Here is a 20,579-nt window from a genome sequence, read left to right on the forward strand (position 1 = left end):
ACCAGTGAAATAATTTCATAAGTTTCCATATACTATATGCTTTTTTTTTTTTCATTTTCTATAAAACATGCTACAAATGAAAACTTACCAAAGGTAACCTTACTTGACTGTTTTTCATGTAATCTGCTGCATGTTCATAGTCATCCACCTTCTCAGAAGCAAGTTTGGAATTCTCGTTTGCAGGATATGGCTAGGGAAACCAGGGAAATTCCTAGTTAGGCAATTAAATGAAACTTACAATTCGGAATTAAAAATACTAAATCACAAAAATAAAATACTTAAGAAAATCCTTAAGTATTATTTCAGGAATACAAACTACACATACTTTTGAAATGTGAAAAAAATGGATGAAGAGAATCCTCTCCTAACAAAGCAGTTGTTATGGTCAACTTTGATGATAATCATAGGATATTTACAGTTGGACAAAACTGGTCCACTTAGCAGCAAACATTTGCATCTCCCTGACTCCCAGTGAAAGTTTTTCTGTTATAACACAAAACTGAAGGAAGTTATTATCAAAAGAGCTAAATATTGGGGCACCTGGGTGGCTTAGTCGGTTAATAGTCCAACTTCAGCTCGGGTCATGATCTCAAGGTCCATGAGTTCGAGCCCCGCGTCAGGCTCTGTGCCTCCCTCTCTCTCTGCCCCTCCCCTGCTCATGCTCTATCTCTCTGTCTCAAAGATAAATAAAAACATTAAAAAAATTAAAAAAAAAAAAGAGCTAAATATTAATTTAAACATTATGGTGATATAATAGCCATCAGAAGCATGAACAGAAATTAGAATACAGATGAAAAACTTGAAATGCCGAGAGGAATATGCTGGTGGGGAGATAGGCCCCTAGGCTTGCCTTGTCCCATGAATACAACTAAGTATCAAATCATCCTAAATACTCCAGAAATTGATCTGAAGACTGGCAAAACAAACTCCACAACTTAAAAGTAGAGAAAGGGTCACAGTGAAGGTAAGAAGAGCAGAGACATGGTTTGGGACAGAAACCAATAGTGGCCACTCTGGTGGGGAGAAAGCTGCAGTCACAGAAAAGGGCAAGAGACAGACCAACACATAAGGGAATGCACAGGGAGAACAAATCCCCATAGCCATTGGCCTGGAAATAGAGAAGGCCTGAATTTTATGAGTTCCTGCAACCAGTGGGGCTTAAAGCCTGGAGTTTTAAAGGTCAGCATGCTTGGCTCTGGGAGAGCTCAGAGGGCATTGAACCTACTATTGAAGAAAAGGCAGGGCAAACAGCCTGCAGACATACAGTGTGGAAACAGTCATCTGAAAATTGCCTGGACCACACAGCAGGGAGGTTAAATGTGTCCCAGAGAGACTATGTTCACAAAGAGACCCCTAAGGGAACAAGGGAACTGGCTGGCACCATTTCCTTCCCCCACCCCTCAGCATAAACATAGAGCCATGTGCAGGAACCAATGCACTCCAACACTCACTACCTAACTTCTTACACCAAGCCTTGCCCTGCCTATACTCTAGTGGAACCGCCCTTCCCAGTCATGCTTGCCTTAGTCCCAACGAGATGGGCCCCCTTTAGCAGAAGACCAGCCCAACCCCCTGCCCACAATTCATCTCCCTAGCCGGTGTTTTGCAGGGCCTTGGTTCCAGGGGCAGTGGCAAGAGGTCCCATTTCACAAGCAGACCACAGCACACCTAGGTAAAATGTCCCACATTCAGGTTAGGGAACAAACCCTGCTCACAACAGGCAAAAAAAAAAAAAAAAAAAACCTCTACAAACGACTGGCGTGAAGGATAAAAAGACCAGGACACATTAGTAGAGCATACACAGCACACAACGGAGATACACCTGGAAGTGCCAGGCCCTGGGGGCCAGGGAACACTACACAGCGCAGTACTATGGGACTTGTTCTTCATAAAGCCATTATGCTCAAGAACAGGAAATATAGTTGACTTTCCTAATACACAGAGACTTAGACAAAATGAGAAGACAGAGGAATTTGTCCCAAATGAAGAACACTACAAGGCCACGATCAGAGACCTAAGTGAAATACATAGAAGTATATGCCTGATGGAGAATTTAGAGCAATGATCATACAGATACTCACTGGACTTGAGGAAAAAATGAAGGACATCATCAGTGAGGCCATTAATGCAGATAAGGAATAACACAGCAGAGATAAAGGGCTCAATAAATGAAATGAGAAACACACCCAATGGAATGAACAGTGGCAGGGTGGAAGAAGCAGAGGAACAAATTAATGACCTGGAAAACAGAGTAATGGAAAGTAATCAAGCTGAACAAAAGAGAGAAAAAAGAATTATGCAAAATGAGAATAAACTTAGGGAACTCAGTGACTCCATCAAATGCAGTAACATTCATATTACAGGAGTCCCAGAAGAAGAAAGAGAAAAAGGGGCAGATAATTTATTTGAAGAAATATTAGCTGAAAGCTTCCCTACTCTGAGGAAGAAAGTGAATATCCAGATCCAGGAAGCAGAGAACCCCCATGAAAATCAACAAAAGCAGATCCACATCAAAACATGCTGTTATTAAAATGGCAAAATATAGTGATAAAGAAAAAAACACTAAAGGCAGCAAGGCAAAAGAAGTCATTAACTTACAAGGGAAAACCCATAAGGCTAGCAAGCGATTTTTCAAAAGAAACTGTGCAAGCCAGAAGGGAGTAGAATGACATAGTGAAAGTGCTGAATGGGAAAAATACGCAGCCAAGAATACTCTATCCAGCAAAGCTATCATTCAGAATAGAAGGAGAGATAAAAAGTGTCCCAGACAAACAAAAACTAAAGGAGTCTGTGACCACTAAACTGGCTATGCAAGAGATATTGAAGAGGACTGTCCTAAGTGGAAAGGCCAAAAATGACAGTATGAAGGTAGGAAACACAAAAGCAGTAAAAATGAGTATTTCTATAAAAACTCAAAGAATTCACAAAATAAAAAGATGTAAAGCTATATACCTAAAACGTGGAGAGGAGAAGAATAAAGAATGGGTTCAAACTCAAATGACCATCAAGTTAATACAGACTGCTGTATACAGAAGATGTTCTATAGAAACCTAATGGTAACCACAAATCCAAAACCACTAATAAATAAGCAAAGAATAAAGACAAAGAAATCCAAATATATCACTAAAGGAAACCAGTAAACCATGAAAGAGAGAAAGACAAGAAAAGATCAGGGAAAATCTCCAGAAACAACCACAAAACAAATAATAAAATGGTAATAAATATATACCTATCAATAATTACTTTGAATGTAAATGGACTAAACACTCCATTTGTAAATGGACTAAACACTCTAATCAAAAGACACAGGGTGAGAGAATGGATAAAAAACAAGACCCAGAGCGCCTGGGTGGCTCAGGCAGTTGAGTGTCCAACTCCTGATTTTGTTTCAAGTCATGATCCCAAAGTCACGGGATTGAGCCTCACCATCAGGCTCCATGCTGAGTGGAGAGCCTGCTTGAGATTCTCTCTCACCCTTTGCCCCTACCCTGCTCGTGCTCTCTAAAATAAACAACAACAAGAGACTCATTTTAGACCTAAGATTGAGAGCGAGGGGATGGAGAAACATTCATCATGCAAATAGATGTCAAAAGACTGCTGGGTAGCAATACTTACAACACACAAAATATACTTTAAAACAAAAACTGTGACAAAAGGCCAAGAAGGACACTAGATCATAAAAGGGACAATCCATCAAGAAGACAGAATGATTGTAAATATTTATGGCCCCGATATGAAAGCACCCAAGTACTTGGGTAAAACAATAAGAATATATAAACAATAAGAAACAATAAGAATATTAAGAATATTAATAAGAAATATAAGAAATATAAGCAGTAAGAAATATAAACAATAATATAAAACAATAAGAAATATAAAGGAACTGATGATAATACAATAATAGTCGGGGACTTTAACATCCCACCTACATCAATGGACAGATCATCTAAACAGAAAATCAACAAGAAAACAATGGCTTTGAATGACACACTGGACCAGATGGATTTAACAGATATATTCAGGACATTCCATCCTAAAACAGCAGAATGCACATTCTTTTCAGGTACACATGGAATATTCTTTTAAAATAGATCACAATTAGGCCACAAAACAAAGCTTAACAAATTCAAAAAGATAGAAATCACACCATGTACCTTTTCTGAACACAACACTATGAAACCAGAAGTCAAACACAAGAAAAAATCTGGAAAGACCATGAATACACGGAGGTTAAACAATATGCTACTAAACAATGAATGGGTCAACCAGTAAATAAAAGAATAAATTTAAACAGTACATGGAAACAAATGAAAATTAACACACAACAATCCAAAACTTCTGGGATGCAATAAGGCAGTTCTAACAGGGAAGTTTATAGCAATACAGGCCTACCTCAAGAAGGAAGAAAAATCTCAAATACACAACTTAACCTTACATCTAAAGGACCTAGGAAAAGAACAACCAATGAAACCTAAAATCAACAGAAGGAAGGAAATAATAAAGATTAGAGCAGAAATAAATGATATAGAAACTAAAAAAATCCAAAAAACAAAAAACAAAAAATAAACAATACATCAATTAAACCAGGAGCTGGTTCTTTGAAAAAAATTGATAATTGAAATTGATAAATCTCTAGCCAGACTCAACAAGAAAAAAAGGGAAAGGACCCAAATAAATAGAAACACAAATGAGAGAGGAGAAATAACAACCAACACCACAGAAGTACAAACATAAAATATAAGAGAATCTTATGGAAAACTATAGGCAAACAAATTGTGACAACCTAGAAGAAATGGATAAATTTCCAGAAACATATAAATTACAAAAACTGAAACAGGAAGAAACAGAATATGTGAACAGACTGATAATCTGCAAAGAAATTGAATCAGTAATCAAAAAACTCCCAAAAAACCAAAGTGCAGGACATTTAAAGAAGAGTTAAAATCTATTCTTTTCAAACTATTCCAAAAAAAAAAAAAAAATGGAAAAGAAAACTTCGAAATTCATTCTGTGAGGCCAACACTGCCCTGATACCAACATCAGATAAAGACATCACAAAAGAAGAGAACTATAGGCCAATATCTCTGATGAACATAGATGCAAAAATCCTCAACAAAATAACTAGTAAACCAAGTCCAACAGTACATATAAAAATATCATTCACCAGAATCAAGTAGGATTTATTAATGGGTTGCAAGGGTGGTTCAATATTCATGAATCAATTGTGATATACCACATCAATAAGAGAAAGGAGAAAAACCATATGATCATTTCAACAGACACAGAAAAGTATTTGACAAAGTATAACATCCATGCATGATAAAAACCCTCAACAAAGTAGGTTTAGAGGGAACATACCTCAACATAGTAAAAGCCATATATGAAAAACCCAGTTAACATCATTCTTAATGGGGAAAACTGAAAGCCTTTCCCCTAAAAACCAAGGAACAAGATAGGATGTCCACTCTCATCATTTTTATTCAGCATAGTACTAGAAGTCCTACCCACAGCAATCAGACAACAGAAAGAAATAAAAGGCATCCAAATTGGTAAGGAAGAAGTAAAACAAGAAAAAGACTGAATACAGGGAACAAACTGATGGTTACCAGAGGGCAGTTGGTAGTGGGGGAGGGGGGGTGAGATGGGTGAAATAGGGTATGGGGATTAAGGAGTCCACTTGTCCTGATGAGCACCAGGTAATTAAAATAAAAAATTAAAAATACATATGAAAAATGAATCAACAGAGAACCCTGTGAGTTCAAGAAGGTAAGGAAAATAATCCAGCTTCCAAAATACAGGCAGTCTCCATATTTCTCTAAGAATTTGAAGGGCTACACATACACAAAAATGCTGTTTTAAGGCTATGCTGGCCAAATGTTTATTCAAATTACTTCAAGTGCTATTTTTAATCCATCTCAAGTAACATCCCTTTATACTATGAAGTGTACTGCTTTGTAATATATGTAAATGAAACCATAATGAACTACATAGAATACTTAATATTTAACAACCATCTACTCTACAAAGGTTATATATTCTAATTTCTTTGTCTTTTTACAACAAACCAGCCAGCAAAGAATCACTTCCGACCTAGATCTTCCTAGTAAATTTTTAAGAAAATGTTTCAGGGGCACCTGGATGGCTCAGTCAGTTAAGCATCTGACTTTGGCTCAGGTCATGATCTCAAGGTTCATGAATTCGAATGCCACATCTGGCTCTCTGCCGTCAGCACAGAGCCTGCTTCAGATCCTCTGTCTCTCTCTCTCTGCCCCTCCCCAGTTAAGGCACGCATGAGCTCTCTCTCCCTCTCAAAACTAAATAAACACTAAAAAAGAAAGAAAGAAAGAAAGAAAGAAAGAAAGAAAGAAAGAAAGAAAGAAAGAAAGAAAGAAAGAAAGATCGATCGATCCAGGAATGTCTACTTTGCTATCTTCCTTTTTCCCTTCTTTAAATGTATCCCACAGTAAGCTCAGACATTAGAAATTTGGTTGTTTACTATTTAAAAAGTACTTAGCTTTTTGGAGTCCCATATTGCTATAATCAGCCACTTTACCTTTTATGGTATCTTAATACAAGGGATATAAGAAACACCACTTTTAAGTGTTTTTGAAACTTTAATCCCACATCTTGTGGTTTCATCCTATTATAAAGCTTCAAAACTTTAATGTGAATGACTGCAAACTATTCTGTTGTAAATATGCTCTTCAAAGTGTCAGTATAAGATTCCTCCATGTGATTATCTGCCTCTCACTAGACATCTCTCTCCCCTCTCAATCACTTTAAAAGACCAAACAACATATGACTATAAAGCTGCAAAACTGATTATTCTTTTGAAAGCAGGTGAAAGAAAAGAAAACAGGTGTCAGGATTTTATAACCATAGTGCCTTGAGTCTTTTCATTCTTCCTTCCCTCTGCTACAGTGCTCTAGGAGAGCAAAGTTATTGGTTCTATTGCTGAACCTCTGGGTCAGCTCAAGGCTGGCGGCTTTAGGAAAAGATTTTTTTTTAATAGCAAACATCAGAAAACAGATCCATTTAAAACTCTAACAGACTAAAACAATTAGCATTCTGACTGTGTCTCTGGTCTTCACACCCCTCCAAACCATCCTCTATACTACCATCTGAGTCATGTTCCCACTCGTGGGACATGTTGTCTCCTGCTCAAAGTCCTTTATAGACTTGCAGAAGTAACTTGGTGAAGAAGTAGGAAAAACCAAAGAACTTTTTCAAATTACATGCTATTACATTCATGTATGTTCCCAGAGGGATAAGTCATATCCTCAAAGGCAACACTGGGGGAAAAGGAAGACTGGAGAACCACTTTGCTAAAGAAAAGTTTTTCATACTTCTTCAAACATCCCCTACTCTTTCATGCTTCTCTGCCTTCACTCTTAGTTTACTATTTTCACAAAAGACCCTTTCGGATAAGCACTGCACTTTGAGTATTTCATTACTGCAATTCTCATATTGTACTGAATAACTGGCTTGAATGTTTATCTCCTCAACATACCATAAGATCCTTGAAGAAAGGGGACCCTGCTATCCCATATCCCACTCTCCACATACAATTTCGAAAAAATTACACATATCAAGTCATTACATACATGCTAAGAGAAAAATATAAATAACTGATCATCGTACATGCAAAGCACCACCAAGTTAAGGACGACAAACTACAGGCATGTGTGTGTGATTTGTGTACACTTTTTCTAGTTTTCTTTTCTCTCTCAAAACAAAAACAAACCTCTCCTGCTAACATAAAGCAAATACAAATATTCTTAATTCTAAAATACAGAAAATATAACCAATGAAGAATGTAACATTTTAGTGGTTAGTAGTTTCAAAAGATAACTTAGGATTTAAAGAGGATCTTTCCACTCAAAATTGGGAAAGCTGTATGGATGCAATTGCAGCAGGAGATTTGTTTGAAAACCACCTATAAAAACTAAAGAATATCTTAGGTTTACAACTTTGTGGCCTTGAAAAACTCATGTATCCTCTCTGAACCTAAGATGGCCCATTTTAAACTGTGGAAGGGGACTGTTTTGCCTACTTCACGGGGGTAATTAGCAAAATAAGTGAGTATGCTTGCAGTACTTTAAAAAATATTCTAAATTGAACGAACTCTCTAAAGAAGTTTAATAACCATTTGATTAATATGATCCTGTTGATAATAACAAAAATGTTCACTATTTCAGATCTCATTAAATACTGAAAAAGGACATAATGAAAACTAACTAGTCAATGGCTATACACTGTATTTAACGCTTGTATAGAAGCTGCCATTGCTGCAATTTGGGAAAGCAGAGAAGAATCCAGGAGTTAAAACAGGTCTCAGCAACAATATAGTCTAAAAGACCAGAATCTTGCTAGATAGTCACCAAAGAACAAAACTAGGCATGGTATGAGCTCATCTTAGATCCTGGTCAGGAAGATTTTAAATTACTAATGTAACCAAAGAGCATTATTGTGAAGAAGTAATGTAATCTTGCACCCCAGGGGATATTTGGTAACATCTGGAGTCATTTTTGGCTCACAACTGGGGGCAGGGGTACTACTGACATCTAGTGCATAGATGCCAGAGATGATGTTCAATATCCTGTGACTAGAACAGCCCTTCACAACAAAGAAATTACCCAGTCCAAAATGCCAACAATCCTGAGGTTAAGAAATCCTATCTTAAAACAGTCTATGTAGAAAACAGAATTTGATGACAGTGCCATTCATTTATTCATTCCAGTATTTCCTGAGCAGCCATGAAGGAAAGTTCCTGTAATGAGCTCTGTCCTGGGTGCTGAAGGGTCTAGAGCAATTAAGAATAATCTGTGTGATTTATATAAATATTGAGCATCTATATGGTCTTGAAAGGAATCTCAGAAACAGTCAAACAAGTTTATCATGACCTAGAATTTCTAAATACTTACCTCCAGGGCCTGCATTCGTTTTAACAGCATTTTATTTTCACTGTTCTTAACCTTTTCTTCATAGAATTCCAGAAATGTTTTTTTGTAGACTAGTTTCATATTGTACTTCTTTGCCATTCTGTCCAAAATAGATTACTTAATTAAAACACTTCCACATTATTTATAATTCCTCAATAGTTTACTTTCACACAACAGTGACAACTTCTGGGCATCACTAAAAAAACTATCATTATAAATTCACAATAGGATGATACAAAATGAGTGAAGAGCAACATACCAATAATTACATCTATAAGAAAACATGTATTCTCAATCTCAATGGGCCACAGGTGACTCTATTACTGTAATAAATGGGTCATGAAAGTAAAAGGAAAGGCTGTGAGACAGGGATGAAAGCTGTAAGGAACATTTTTCTATAAATTTCATTTATTTAACTTAATCCCTTACAGTGGCATTGAAAACAGCTGCCATTCCTTTTTAAAATATTCTTTCATCTCTTGGATTCTCTAGCAAAAGACACTATTAATTTTTATAATACACCTGTAGCTGCTTCTTCACAGTTTGTTTTACAAATGCCTTTTACCCAACTTGTAAATTTTAATGTTCTGAAGAGTTTGGCCCAGAGCCTTACTCATTTTCTCTTTCCTGACTTTACACAGCATGCCAACAGCTATCTGTAGTTCAGCTCTCTCGTCACTCATTTATTCCACTGCTTCCTAGAAATCTCCACTGAGACATCCAGGATGTGTCACAGGAATTCTCTAACTTTCCAAATCCAAGGCTGAATCCCACTAGACCATTCTGCCAATCTTTATTTCAGTAAATCCATCTAATGATTCATGCCAGAAACTTCGGAGTTCTCCATGCCTCTTCTCTCCAATGCCCACTGTGTTCAACACACACATCCTCTGTTTACCTATAAAATATACTTCAAATAGGTCTTCTTACCCCTTCATTGGCCACCATCTTGCTTTAACCACCACCACCACCACCACCACTCAGCTGTACTACTTCGCTAGGTTCCATGCTTCTATTCTTACTCTCCCTCAATGAATATTTCAACTGCAACCAGATTGAGCTTTCAAAAATACACACATGTCACTTTCCCCCTTTACGCCCTTCACTGGATCTCCAGCACACAATTCAAAAGGCTTCAGCATGGCCTTTAAGGCACTCATCTATAAAGGAATGCTGCTTTAGGGCATCTGGCTGGCCCAGTTGGTACAGCATACAACTCTTGATCTTGGTGTTGTGAGCTCGAGCCCCATACTGAGTGTAGAGCTTACTTTAAAAAAAAAGGAAAATGCTCCTTATCTTGAGCCACTTGGGCCCTCATTCCTTATGACCACACAATGGCCTTCCTTTAGCTCCTTGAAAGAGCCAAGCCCTTTCCCATTTCAGGGCCTTCATACATATTGTCACTTATACCTGGAACATTCTCCCTTCCAGTCTTCAACTGGCCAACTTCTATTCATCCTTTAGATGTTGACTTAAACATCACTTCTTCCTAGGTGGACTCCAAAATCCTCAATTACATTAGGTCTCCCTGTTATACTCGTTTTTTTCCTCACCGCATTTGTTAAAATTTATATATATATATATGTATATATATATATATATATATATATACACACACACACATACATATAATTTATTTATATATATATATACACATACATATATATATACACATACATATATATATATATATATATATATATCAAAATTCATATATGATCTCAGGCAGCAGATAAAGGAGGAGATGAAGGGAAAATAATTCTGAAAGAGTCCACGAGAAGACTTGCGAGATGACAGTTGAGGGAACAGAGAGAAAGAAAACATTTGAGAGCCACTGGATTTGTATGTAAGAGGCATATGTAAGGCCTCCCCATAATTTGAATTAGCCTTCCTTGGAAAGACAACATGAGCAAAGAAAAGAGTCTCTTCTATTTTTGGCAGTTCATGAAACTCATAAATCTACAAAATAAGGCTTTAGAAATAAAACCAAGCTTAATGCCTGAGAAATACCATAATTACAAAGAACTGAGACTCAGTTTGACCAATTTGAATGGGTTTGCCATATAAAAAGCTAATTATATTTTTGATCAGTTTCTTAACAAAATGGCAGAAGGGCATCTCAAAATCCTGTGCATTTTCAGATTGTCCCACTGAATGTATAGCTGTTTTAGTAATTAATTTTTTAAAACTTTAGATATTATAGAGATGACTTGACACTTTACACATGCATCACCATTAAGCAATTTAAGTACAAAAGACTGCTAGTGCTTCCTTAGCATTTAAAAAAAGTTTCATTATAGCCTTTATCTTTTTGGTTCTACTCAAATCACCAACTTTGTTAACCAAAAACACCAAGCTAACATACTAAACATACGAAATGACATACTAAAAAAATTTAATTTCTTCTTTTAGAAAGAGCAGAAACATTTCACAAGAGTTTACTAATGTTAAGGGGGGAAAAAGTGATTTAAAGTTTTAAATTTTACAGCTTATATAAATTGTACATAACATTTTTCTCATGTTCAGTCCCATGCTATTTGATTTTCTCATACTATTGTATAAAACTTTTATATATTGTAGAATCCTAAAAATCTTGTATCTATAGTTTTATAAGCTGACTGAGGCACAACTCAAGTAATCACCAACTCAAAATAAGTAGCAAATAAAGCTTTTTCTTCAATAAAAGACTTTTGTCTTTAAAAGTACGAAATCAACTTAGGTTTGGTCAACTGTGACACGGCCTTAGATTTGACTTTTCCACTTTCCGTCTCAGGGAAACCTCCAAGGCCCAGGGGTCTCATAAGTCCTTGAAGCCTGGATAGCCCAAATTTCCCTATGTCTGTAGTTTGCCAAGACTCTTAGGTCCAGGTGCACGAGTGAATACATTCCTGAATCAGGATATTATTATTAACACTGCCTGTGAGACACAGGCAATTTCAAAGCTATAGTGAAATGTAAAACAACTTTTAATACCTATCCTTGTCAAAAGAGGATCATTTTATATTACCAAAGTTACTAATAGTTTTTTTAAAAAATCTTTCTCTATTTGCAATGTAAGGTATTTTCTGCCACAAGTTGAAGGCAACAGGTTCCTTTCTTACCTACAGGATAAAGTAATTCTAAGGATGAAAGAAAACTAAATAAGCAAGGCTATTAGAGACCTATGGCACAAAACTGGCTATGACGTTATTTTTTTTTTTTTCTTTTTCTTTACAAGGCTATACTTTTTCTTTGGGTTCTATGTAAAATAAGGAATGAATGGAAAGACTGATTTTTGCCCCTTTTTTTCACTCTTAAGGCAAAAAGAGAAGAATAACAGATTAATGACATTCTTACTCATTTAGCAATGGAAAATAGACCAAGAATTCAGGGACATCCACAACACCTTCCAAGTTGAAGTCATATTTGCAGCCAAATAAAGGATAATCTCCTTTCTTCTGAAATTTCACAGTATATATCTCATTTCCAAATGATTCTGTTTCTGAAACTTCAAGGCGTCTTCTGTTAAAGGTTATCCCCAAAACAAAATAAAAAGATTAAAGTTGTTACTAGCTTAGACTTATTTTGATCAGATTATGCATATGAAAAAACTACCGGATTTTTAATTGGATTTCAGCTACTTTTAAGAAGCAATAAAGTAAAAGATAATGAACAATTACACTCATAAAATTAGGCTAGAAATTGGTTTCACCACTCATGACTCCTGGGTAAGTCTTTGTGTATCTGATCCGGAGTTTGTCTAGCACTATAACCTCTGGCTGGATATAGCATCGGTCTCCAATTTATACATAAAAATGTTTTAAAGATCCATCTGTATATCTATTTTTTGACCTTAAATGTTGAGTATCTACTCAAATACATTACCAAAGTGCTCAGCCCTTATCACAGTTCATGAGATTGACCCCTGGTAGGGCTCTCCTTCTCTCTCTCTGCCCCTCCCCGTTTGTGCACACATTCTCTCTCTCTCTCTCTCCCCCTCTCTCAAAATAAACTTAAGGAAAAAAAAAAAAACTTAACTCTGAGTAGCTTATAAGCCATGTATCAAAAGTACTTACATCAGTTCAAAGCTATTGGGAGTGGTACCAATAAAATAGCCTCCAGGGTTCAGTCTCTCACAAGCATTTCTGAGCATCATGTCAGCCTGCTCATAGGACTCAAATGAGTAGTGACAGACAAACTGACAACTGCAGATATCAAAGCACATTTCTGGGTCACGAAATTTGTCAATTAGAAGTTCCTGAAACAAATTAAAAATTAAAACGGGTCAACAGGGCCCCTGGGTGGCTCAATTGGCTAAGCATCTGACTTCGTCTCAGGTCATGATCTTACGGTTCATGAGTTCAAGCCCCGTGTTGGGCTCTGTGCTGACAGCTCAGAGCCTAGAGCCTGCTTTGGATTCTATGTCTCCCTCTCTCTCCCTGCCCCTACCCTGCTCACACTCTGTTTCTGTCTCTCAAAAAGTGAATAAACATTAAAAAAAATATATTAAAAAATAAAATACAATGGGTCAAGATTTTGAAGCTAACTGCAACATAAAAAATTTTTAGTAACATAATTTGTAGAATTGGGGTCCTTTTTTTTTAAAATTTTTTAATGTTTATTTTTTATTTTTGAGACAGAAACAGAGCATGAGCAGGGGAGGGGCAGAGAGAGAAGGGAGACACAGAATCCGAAACAGGCTCCAGGCTCTGAGCTGCCAGCCCAGAGCCCAATGGGGGGCTTGAACTCACCAACCATGAGATCATGACCCGAGGTGAAGTTGGTCGCTTAACGACTGAGCCACCCAGGCATCCCAGAATTAGGGTCCTTAAAACAAAAGTAGACATGCCCCTCCCAACCACCTATCTTTTCTCTCATTATGTATAATAAGGCCCACAATAAAATGATCTTTTCCTTCAATAAAGTAATTAAAAACTAGGGATTCTGAAATCATGTTTAAAAACTTATCAACCAAGTATGACATTTAAAAGAGTTGATGCTTTTATCTGGTTTACTTAAAAGCTAAAGTAAAATGATGTTGAACAGTAACTTTAACAGTATGTTTAAAAAACATAAAGCTGGCCTTTGGGATACTTTATAAACATGCAGAAGTGTTTTTAAAGGTTTCTGACATTCTAGCAGTATACTACCACTTTTCCATTTCACTTTCACAACTGCAAACAAAATGTATAGGATTAAAGATAGCTATAATAGTTTAATGAGCAAATGAGTCAGACAAAGCATTAAAGGTCAAGGTGAGACTTTCACTATTCAAGTGCCACTGTAGTTCTTAAACTTCATAGTTGTTAAGAAATTCAGAAACAGGTGGAAGGTGGAAAGCACCAAACTCTGATATGCTGGGAAACTACCCTAATAAATTATACTGTAAACAAAACATAAGTTCAGTTCTTTTTCAAAATACCGGAAAATAAATCTTGCCTGAATGGAAAAGCAACAAGTGATTTCAAGAGTTCAAATTATTAAAAGCAAAAAGTTCCCAGAAATACTCAGTGGGTCATTTAAGAAAATTTATCATTAATAGAATTTCCAGTTGAAACTGAAAATGCATGTCTTGAGATTTTTAATGTTTCAAAGCACATTTTAAAAGAATGAACTGATTTTTAAAACACATCATTTATCCAAAGGAAAAATATAAAACATAAATTGACAAGGGTACCTAGTTGAGCATCTGACTCTTGATTTTGGCTCAGGTCATAATCACAAGGTCGCGGGATGGAGCCCTGCACTGGGCCTTGTGCTGACAGCATGCAGCCTGCTTGGGACTGACTTTCTTTCTTTCTTTTTTTCTTTCTCTCTTTCTTTCCTTCCTTTCCCTTTCTTTCTTTCTCTCTCTCCACCTCTGCCACTACCCCCACCTCTAAAAATAAATAAATAAATTAAATAAATACATAAATAGACAAATTTAAAAAATTCTGTACCTTTGAACAATCAGCAGTTATAAATTCTGCGTTGAAAATATATTCATTGTCACGACAACGATTTTTCATGTCCTCATACCGCTGCTGACACTGTTTGACAGAAACATCAGCGATATCTGCAAGGCAGAAAGGGACAGACATTAGTAACTGGCAAAGACCTACAGAAATAAAATGTAAATGCAAAGATGGAACAAATCTACACATTAATCCAAACTGATCCTTAGTAAAAGCAAGGAGGTTCTATTTTCTTCAAAACAAAAGAAAGTCTCTGTTCAAATGCAAATATCCTATTACTTTTTAAAAGGATTAAAAGCTTTCTCAATAGATACAACAGAAACGTCCTGTCATTATTTTTAAATGCTTATTCCAAGTTAAAAGTAGAAAATTTAGACTCCAATTTGAATTATAAAACGTAAACTACGTGCCCAGCTCAGAAAATATCAAGTTTGCTTTTTTTAATAGAATGTTATTTGCTTTTTCCATGTTGAGATTTGCACTGATGGTGCAAAAGCAATGAAAAGTAAAATGCTGGCACCTTATCATGAATACAAGGTAGCAGCACCAAATGGTACACGTAATACTTAATATCTTCTTCACCACTACAAACTAGCATGGACAAAAAAACCCCAAAAACTAATTTCATTTAAGAATGCTCTTGATAAAGCTCAGCTCTTTTTCAATATTCTGTGTGATGAAATGGAAAGTAACAGAGTATCTGTGCTACCTAACAAAGTTTGAACAGGACCAGTGTGACTGTGTTGTGAGCTGTACTGGACACTTTTTTCATAGAAAATTGTTTTCACTTGAAAGAACCAGTGACAGATAAACCGGTTATTTAGACTTGGTGATTTGGCAGACATTTTTTGAAAATGAACAAAGTGAACCTCCACTTCAAGGAAAACAAAGGACAGTATTTGTTACCCATGATAAAACTTGAGATTTCAAGTGAAAAATTACAATCTGAAACACTTCTATCTACCACCACAGGCTGGGCATCTTCCCAACACTTAAACTTTTCTGATTGATGGTAACATTAAAAAAAATGTGATTTCTTGATGTCAACATTTAGAAGGTCTGCATAACTTCAGTGAACATTATTTTCCAAATATTACAAAATCTTACAGGGAAAAGATCCATTCAAAGTGCAAGACAGACCAATGGATTTAAATGTAACAGAATATAAAAAGTTCATTGATACAGATTCAGATGCCACATTATAACTATCTGTAAGGAACTACTATCTCGAGTTTTTTTTTTTTAATTTTTTTTTTTTAACGTTTTTATTTATTTTTGAGACAGAGAGAGACAGAGCATGAACAGGGGAGGGTCAGAGAGAGGGAGACACAGAATCTGAAACAGGCTCCAGGCTCTGAGCTGTCAGCAGAGCCCGACGCAGGGCTCGAACTCACGGACTGCGAGATCATGACCTGAGCTGAAGTCGGACGCTTAACCGGCTGAGCCACCCAGGCGCCCCTATCTGTTGAGTTTTGATATAATATCAAAGATGAATATGCTCAATTATCTGAAAAGTGTTAAAATACTCCTTCACTACAACTATTCATCAAATAAAATAACACATCAAAACACACTGAATGCAGAAACAGGTATGAAAATCTAGTTGTCTCCTATTTTTCTATACTCTAAAGGGATTTGGAAAAATATTTTTAAAGACTAAAATATTTTTAGTCTTGTCACTAAACTTTATTTTTTATTGATGAAAAATATTCTTTAAATTCTCAGTTTTAATTTCTATAATCAATAGATATAGGCACATACACAAAAGTTTTCTCATCCTCAATTTTAAAAATAAAGGTGTATGGCACTCGTAAAACCAAAAATTTGGGAAGTGTCAAAATAGGTAACTTTATATAGATGGTGCTGTACACTTCATTGCACTGGAAGAACATAACATCTGCTTGTCCTACTTCAGTGTTAAGACTGACCAGTGGGTTCAGGAGCTTGATTCATTCAGTTATTAAATTCCTATCAACTTTTCACCTAATAGATTTAGCAACTTCTATGATTGTTGCTTAGATCTATTATTTCATTGAGGGTGGAAAATAGTGATTTTCATCATTCCTCCTGCATTTATTCATTAGGAGTTTTTAGTTAAGAGGAATTTTCTTTGTCAACCATTTGGTTACTTTGAAATACAGTTCACATAAGGTAAGGAAGATACATACTCAGCCCCCACCCCTTAATTTATGGATTTCAGAATGATGAGTAAGTTTCCTATAGCAACCTCGAAGGGTGAATACTGAGGGTTTGGGGGGGGGGGGGTTTCCCCTTTATTTGATGTTTCAATCTACTGTAATCACTATTCTTTTTGATGATGAAATTGTCCTATCTTTGGCCAGTGGAAGTCTTTTCATGTTTGTGTTTTAGACATGACTCTATCTTTGATTACTTCCTTCCTTTTAGGGAGGACAAGTTATACCAGGCTCATTAACTATACTGCATAATACCATCAGTAAAGTCTCATAATTCATTTTTAAAAAACACCCATCTCACACACAGCCTCAGATATCTTCTTATAAGATCTTTTAGTATCATGTGATAATGAGATCCTGCTTATTTTCCATTTACCTGACTGATCACGAATTATTCTTCCCCACACCATTATTTACCTTACCTGTACAAACTAGCTTATTAATTCTTCCCTTTTTCCACTTGAGCAAATCTCCACCTTTGCCACATCCCAGGTCCAAAACAGTGATATCACGTTTTTTTTTCTGTCGTACCTTTTCTAAAAATTCCCCTAAAAGAAATAAGTCATAAGAAATGATCTTTCCTCCATTTTTACTACAGCATCAACTGCAACCCCTAAAAACCTACTAACTTCTGCCTGACATTTACTATAAACTATTAAACATTCATTTATGTAATTTATAACTTTTGGTAAACATTTCAAAATATGACTAAGAGTTAGTTAAGTTCATCCTCTAGCATTAAAGATAAAAGAGTATGTGCCTGGTATTTTAGAAAGTTAAGACAGGTTTTTGAAGGTTACTCTTAGAATTTGATTCAACACTGAATAGCAGACATTTTAAATTCTAATTAATACAAGAAAATCCAACACTTGCTCATGATAAGGAAAAAACCTACTCGTAATTTTTATAGTTTTCTCTTTCCGAAAGCTAAATGTTTAGCTTATAATATGCCTACGTAAATCAAAGTAATTATGGGGTCATAGAGTGCTTGATTTTCAAAAAAGGTGTCAGGCTTACCACCAAAACAAATATAAGAAACAAATATAAGTCCCCAAACTATACATACCTCTTAACTTTACTATCAGAGTTCTTTTTTTTTAATTTTTTTTAAACGTTTTAATTTACTTTTGACAGAGAAAGAGAGAGACAGGGTGCAAGCGGAGGAGAGACAGAGGGAGACACAGAATCTGAAGCAGGCTCCAGGCTTCAAGCTGTCAGCACAGAGCCCAACACAGGGCTCGAACTCACGAACTGTGAGGTGATGACCTGAGCTGAAGTCGGACACTTAACCAACTGAGCCACCCCAGTGCCCCAGTATCATCAGAATTCTTAAACCACTCTAAAAAATCTTTCCATCCCAATCTACCAAATCACATTAATAACCAACAAATAGTATCAGTATGGTCCAATGTATCAATAGCCAAATGGTTCAAATATCAGTTAAAGGCCTATTAATATTCTTAAAAAACTAAAGTATTCAGCAATTCAAAAACCTGATACAATGCTGAATCCTAGATCTACTCTTCTTGTCCTTATTATTCTGAGTTTAACAGTTCCTATTTCATGTGTGTACTACTGTGACTGCTAAAATACTCTGTGTAAATATTTCTGCCTTTCACTGTCCATAGGATGTTAAAGTAACTTTGACAGAAGCACAGTGTTCTATATTTAATTTTCCCCTAGAAAACTTAAATAGCATAATAAATGAATGACAAAGAATGGATGTTTAAAAAGAGAAAGGAAAAAGCCAAAGACAGAACTTGGCACAGACCACACTGTGGCAAAAGAATCAGAAAGACAGGTGCAGACAGCAAAGCACCCAATGAGAGAGTTGCTGAAGGAAGAAAGAATAGCATGAATATGCAGGGAGAAAAAATTTGTTAAATGTGACTTATGACTTTTTGAAAATCACCTGTTTCCCTGATTATAAAAATGATACAACGATGTAAAAAATACAGATGAACTTAAAAATATTTATTCAATGAATAAATACAAGAACAAATGACACATCAGAAAAAATACCGAAGAAGTTATCTATGTTACTGATGATGATGAGGAATGGAAAAGAAAAACTGAAAAGAAATGAGAATTAGGGTTCAAAGATTACCTTAAAAGTATAGACTAAAAATGCCATAATACTAACCTTAAAAAGGGGGGTGGGGCGGGTAGGAATTGGGAGGCAACATTTAATTACCCTAGCTGAAAACTAGCAGAGACAAATAAGTCATATTTCTGTAATAAAATGAGTATGAAAAACAAAAGTGAGATAGAAAATATTAATATGTGTTCGAAATAATGAGCCTAGTTCCCACTCCTAATAACTATTCAGAATGAATAAGGTATCTTTAAAAATTAGTAAATTACTAGGAAGCCTTGCTGACTCGGTCAGTAAAGCATGTGACTTTTGACCTAAGGGTGTGAGTTCAAGCCCCACATTGGATTTAGAGATTACTAAAACAACAAAATCTTTAAAATAAGTAAAATAAAAATTAGTAAATTATCATCAAAACTACTAAAAAGTCTCCATAATTAGCACTTCATTCTTTCCAGTGTCATCACAAAAGCATTCTCACTTTTCCTGAGGCTGGCTTTTAAATAAATTAAAAAAAAAATACCAAAATCTTACTGTGAAAAACTTCAAAACACACTGGCTTTTAAAAATTCTCTAAACTCACCTAAGAATCTACTTAATATGTTAAATATATAGAGCAATAAATATGTTCTGAATCATATTTCTCCACTGATTTGCATTTTAATTTTTTTTAATGTTTTTTTTATTTTGAGAGAGCATGCACGTGAGCAGGGGAGGGGCAGAAAGACAGAGAGAGAGAATCCCAAGCAGGTGTAGAGCTGGATCCCATGAACTTCGAGATTACGACCTCAGCCAAAATCAAGAGTCGGACACTTAACCGACTGAGCCACCCAGGCACCCCACATTTTAATTTTAAAGATGAGTTTCCATAAATAAAATGCTGGCTGGCTCCAAAAAGTTGGATGTCTTTATCAAGCCTCAAAGTAAACTTTACTTTTCCCCAAACACTGTACAAGTTCAATAAAAAATTACCACATATGTGGTGATACCACCGTCTTTACCAACTCATTAAAGGCCTAGAGATGAAAAATCATGACAATGCCCATTTTCTTGACTTAATAGAAGCTAAATGCTTAATCCAACAATGAGTCATTGCTCCAAAACTATTAGAGTAACATAGAATAATTACTTAATAGCACTAGGTAACCTTAATTCTTAGTATAAAAGGAGCATACTGCCTTTTGAAAGCCTGGTTAACTTATGAACTTAATATCAATTAAACATTCAGCAATATCTTATTTACTCCAAAAGTAAATATGAAAAAAATGTATCTTAAAAAAAAAAAAAAAAAAATGTATCTTAAAGGCCTAGTTTTCATTTTTGCTCCAATTTTACCAAGTCAAGGTTGGATAATTAAATGAATAGGAATGAAAGACCAAGTAGTTTAATGTATAACCATTCGGAAAGAAAAAAAAAA

The 20,579-nt window shown here is 35.7% G+C and overlaps 1 protein-coding gene across 7 annotated transcripts in view; it reads right to left on the reverse strand.

Annotated features, from left to right (window-relative positions):
* RNMT (RNA guanine-7 methyltransferase) overlaps positions 1-20,579 on the reverse strand; it is a 58,311-nt gene that overhangs the window by 32,543 nt on the left and 5,189 nt on the right. For all 7 annotated transcript variants that reach the window (XR_006210222.1, XR_006210224.1, XR_006210223.1 and 4 more), the window contains exons 4-9: positions 17,493-17,618; positions 14,861-14,976; positions 12,998-13,179; positions 12,279-12,443; positions 8,925-9,042; positions 89-190 (exon numbers count right to left, since the gene is read on the reverse strand). Coding sequence is in view for 3 of the 7 variants with exons in the window: in XM_042963201.1 (XP_042819135.1) it covers positions 89-190; positions 8,925-9,042; positions 12,279-12,443; positions 12,998-13,179; positions 14,861-14,976; positions 17,493-17,618 (809 nt within the window). In the remaining 4 variants the exon portion in view is untranslated. The remainder of the gene's footprint in view (positions 1-88; positions 191-8,924; positions 9,043-12,278; positions 12,444-12,997; positions 13,180-14,860; positions 14,977-17,492; positions 17,619-20,579) is intronic.

This window comes from Panthera tigris, chromosome D3, assembly GCF_018350195.1.
Source record: "Panthera tigris isolate Pti1 chromosome D3, P.tigris_Pti1_mat1.1, whole genome shotgun sequence".
Classification (NCBI taxonomy): domain Eukaryota; kingdom Metazoa; phylum Chordata; class Mammalia; order Carnivora; family Felidae; genus Panthera; species Panthera tigris.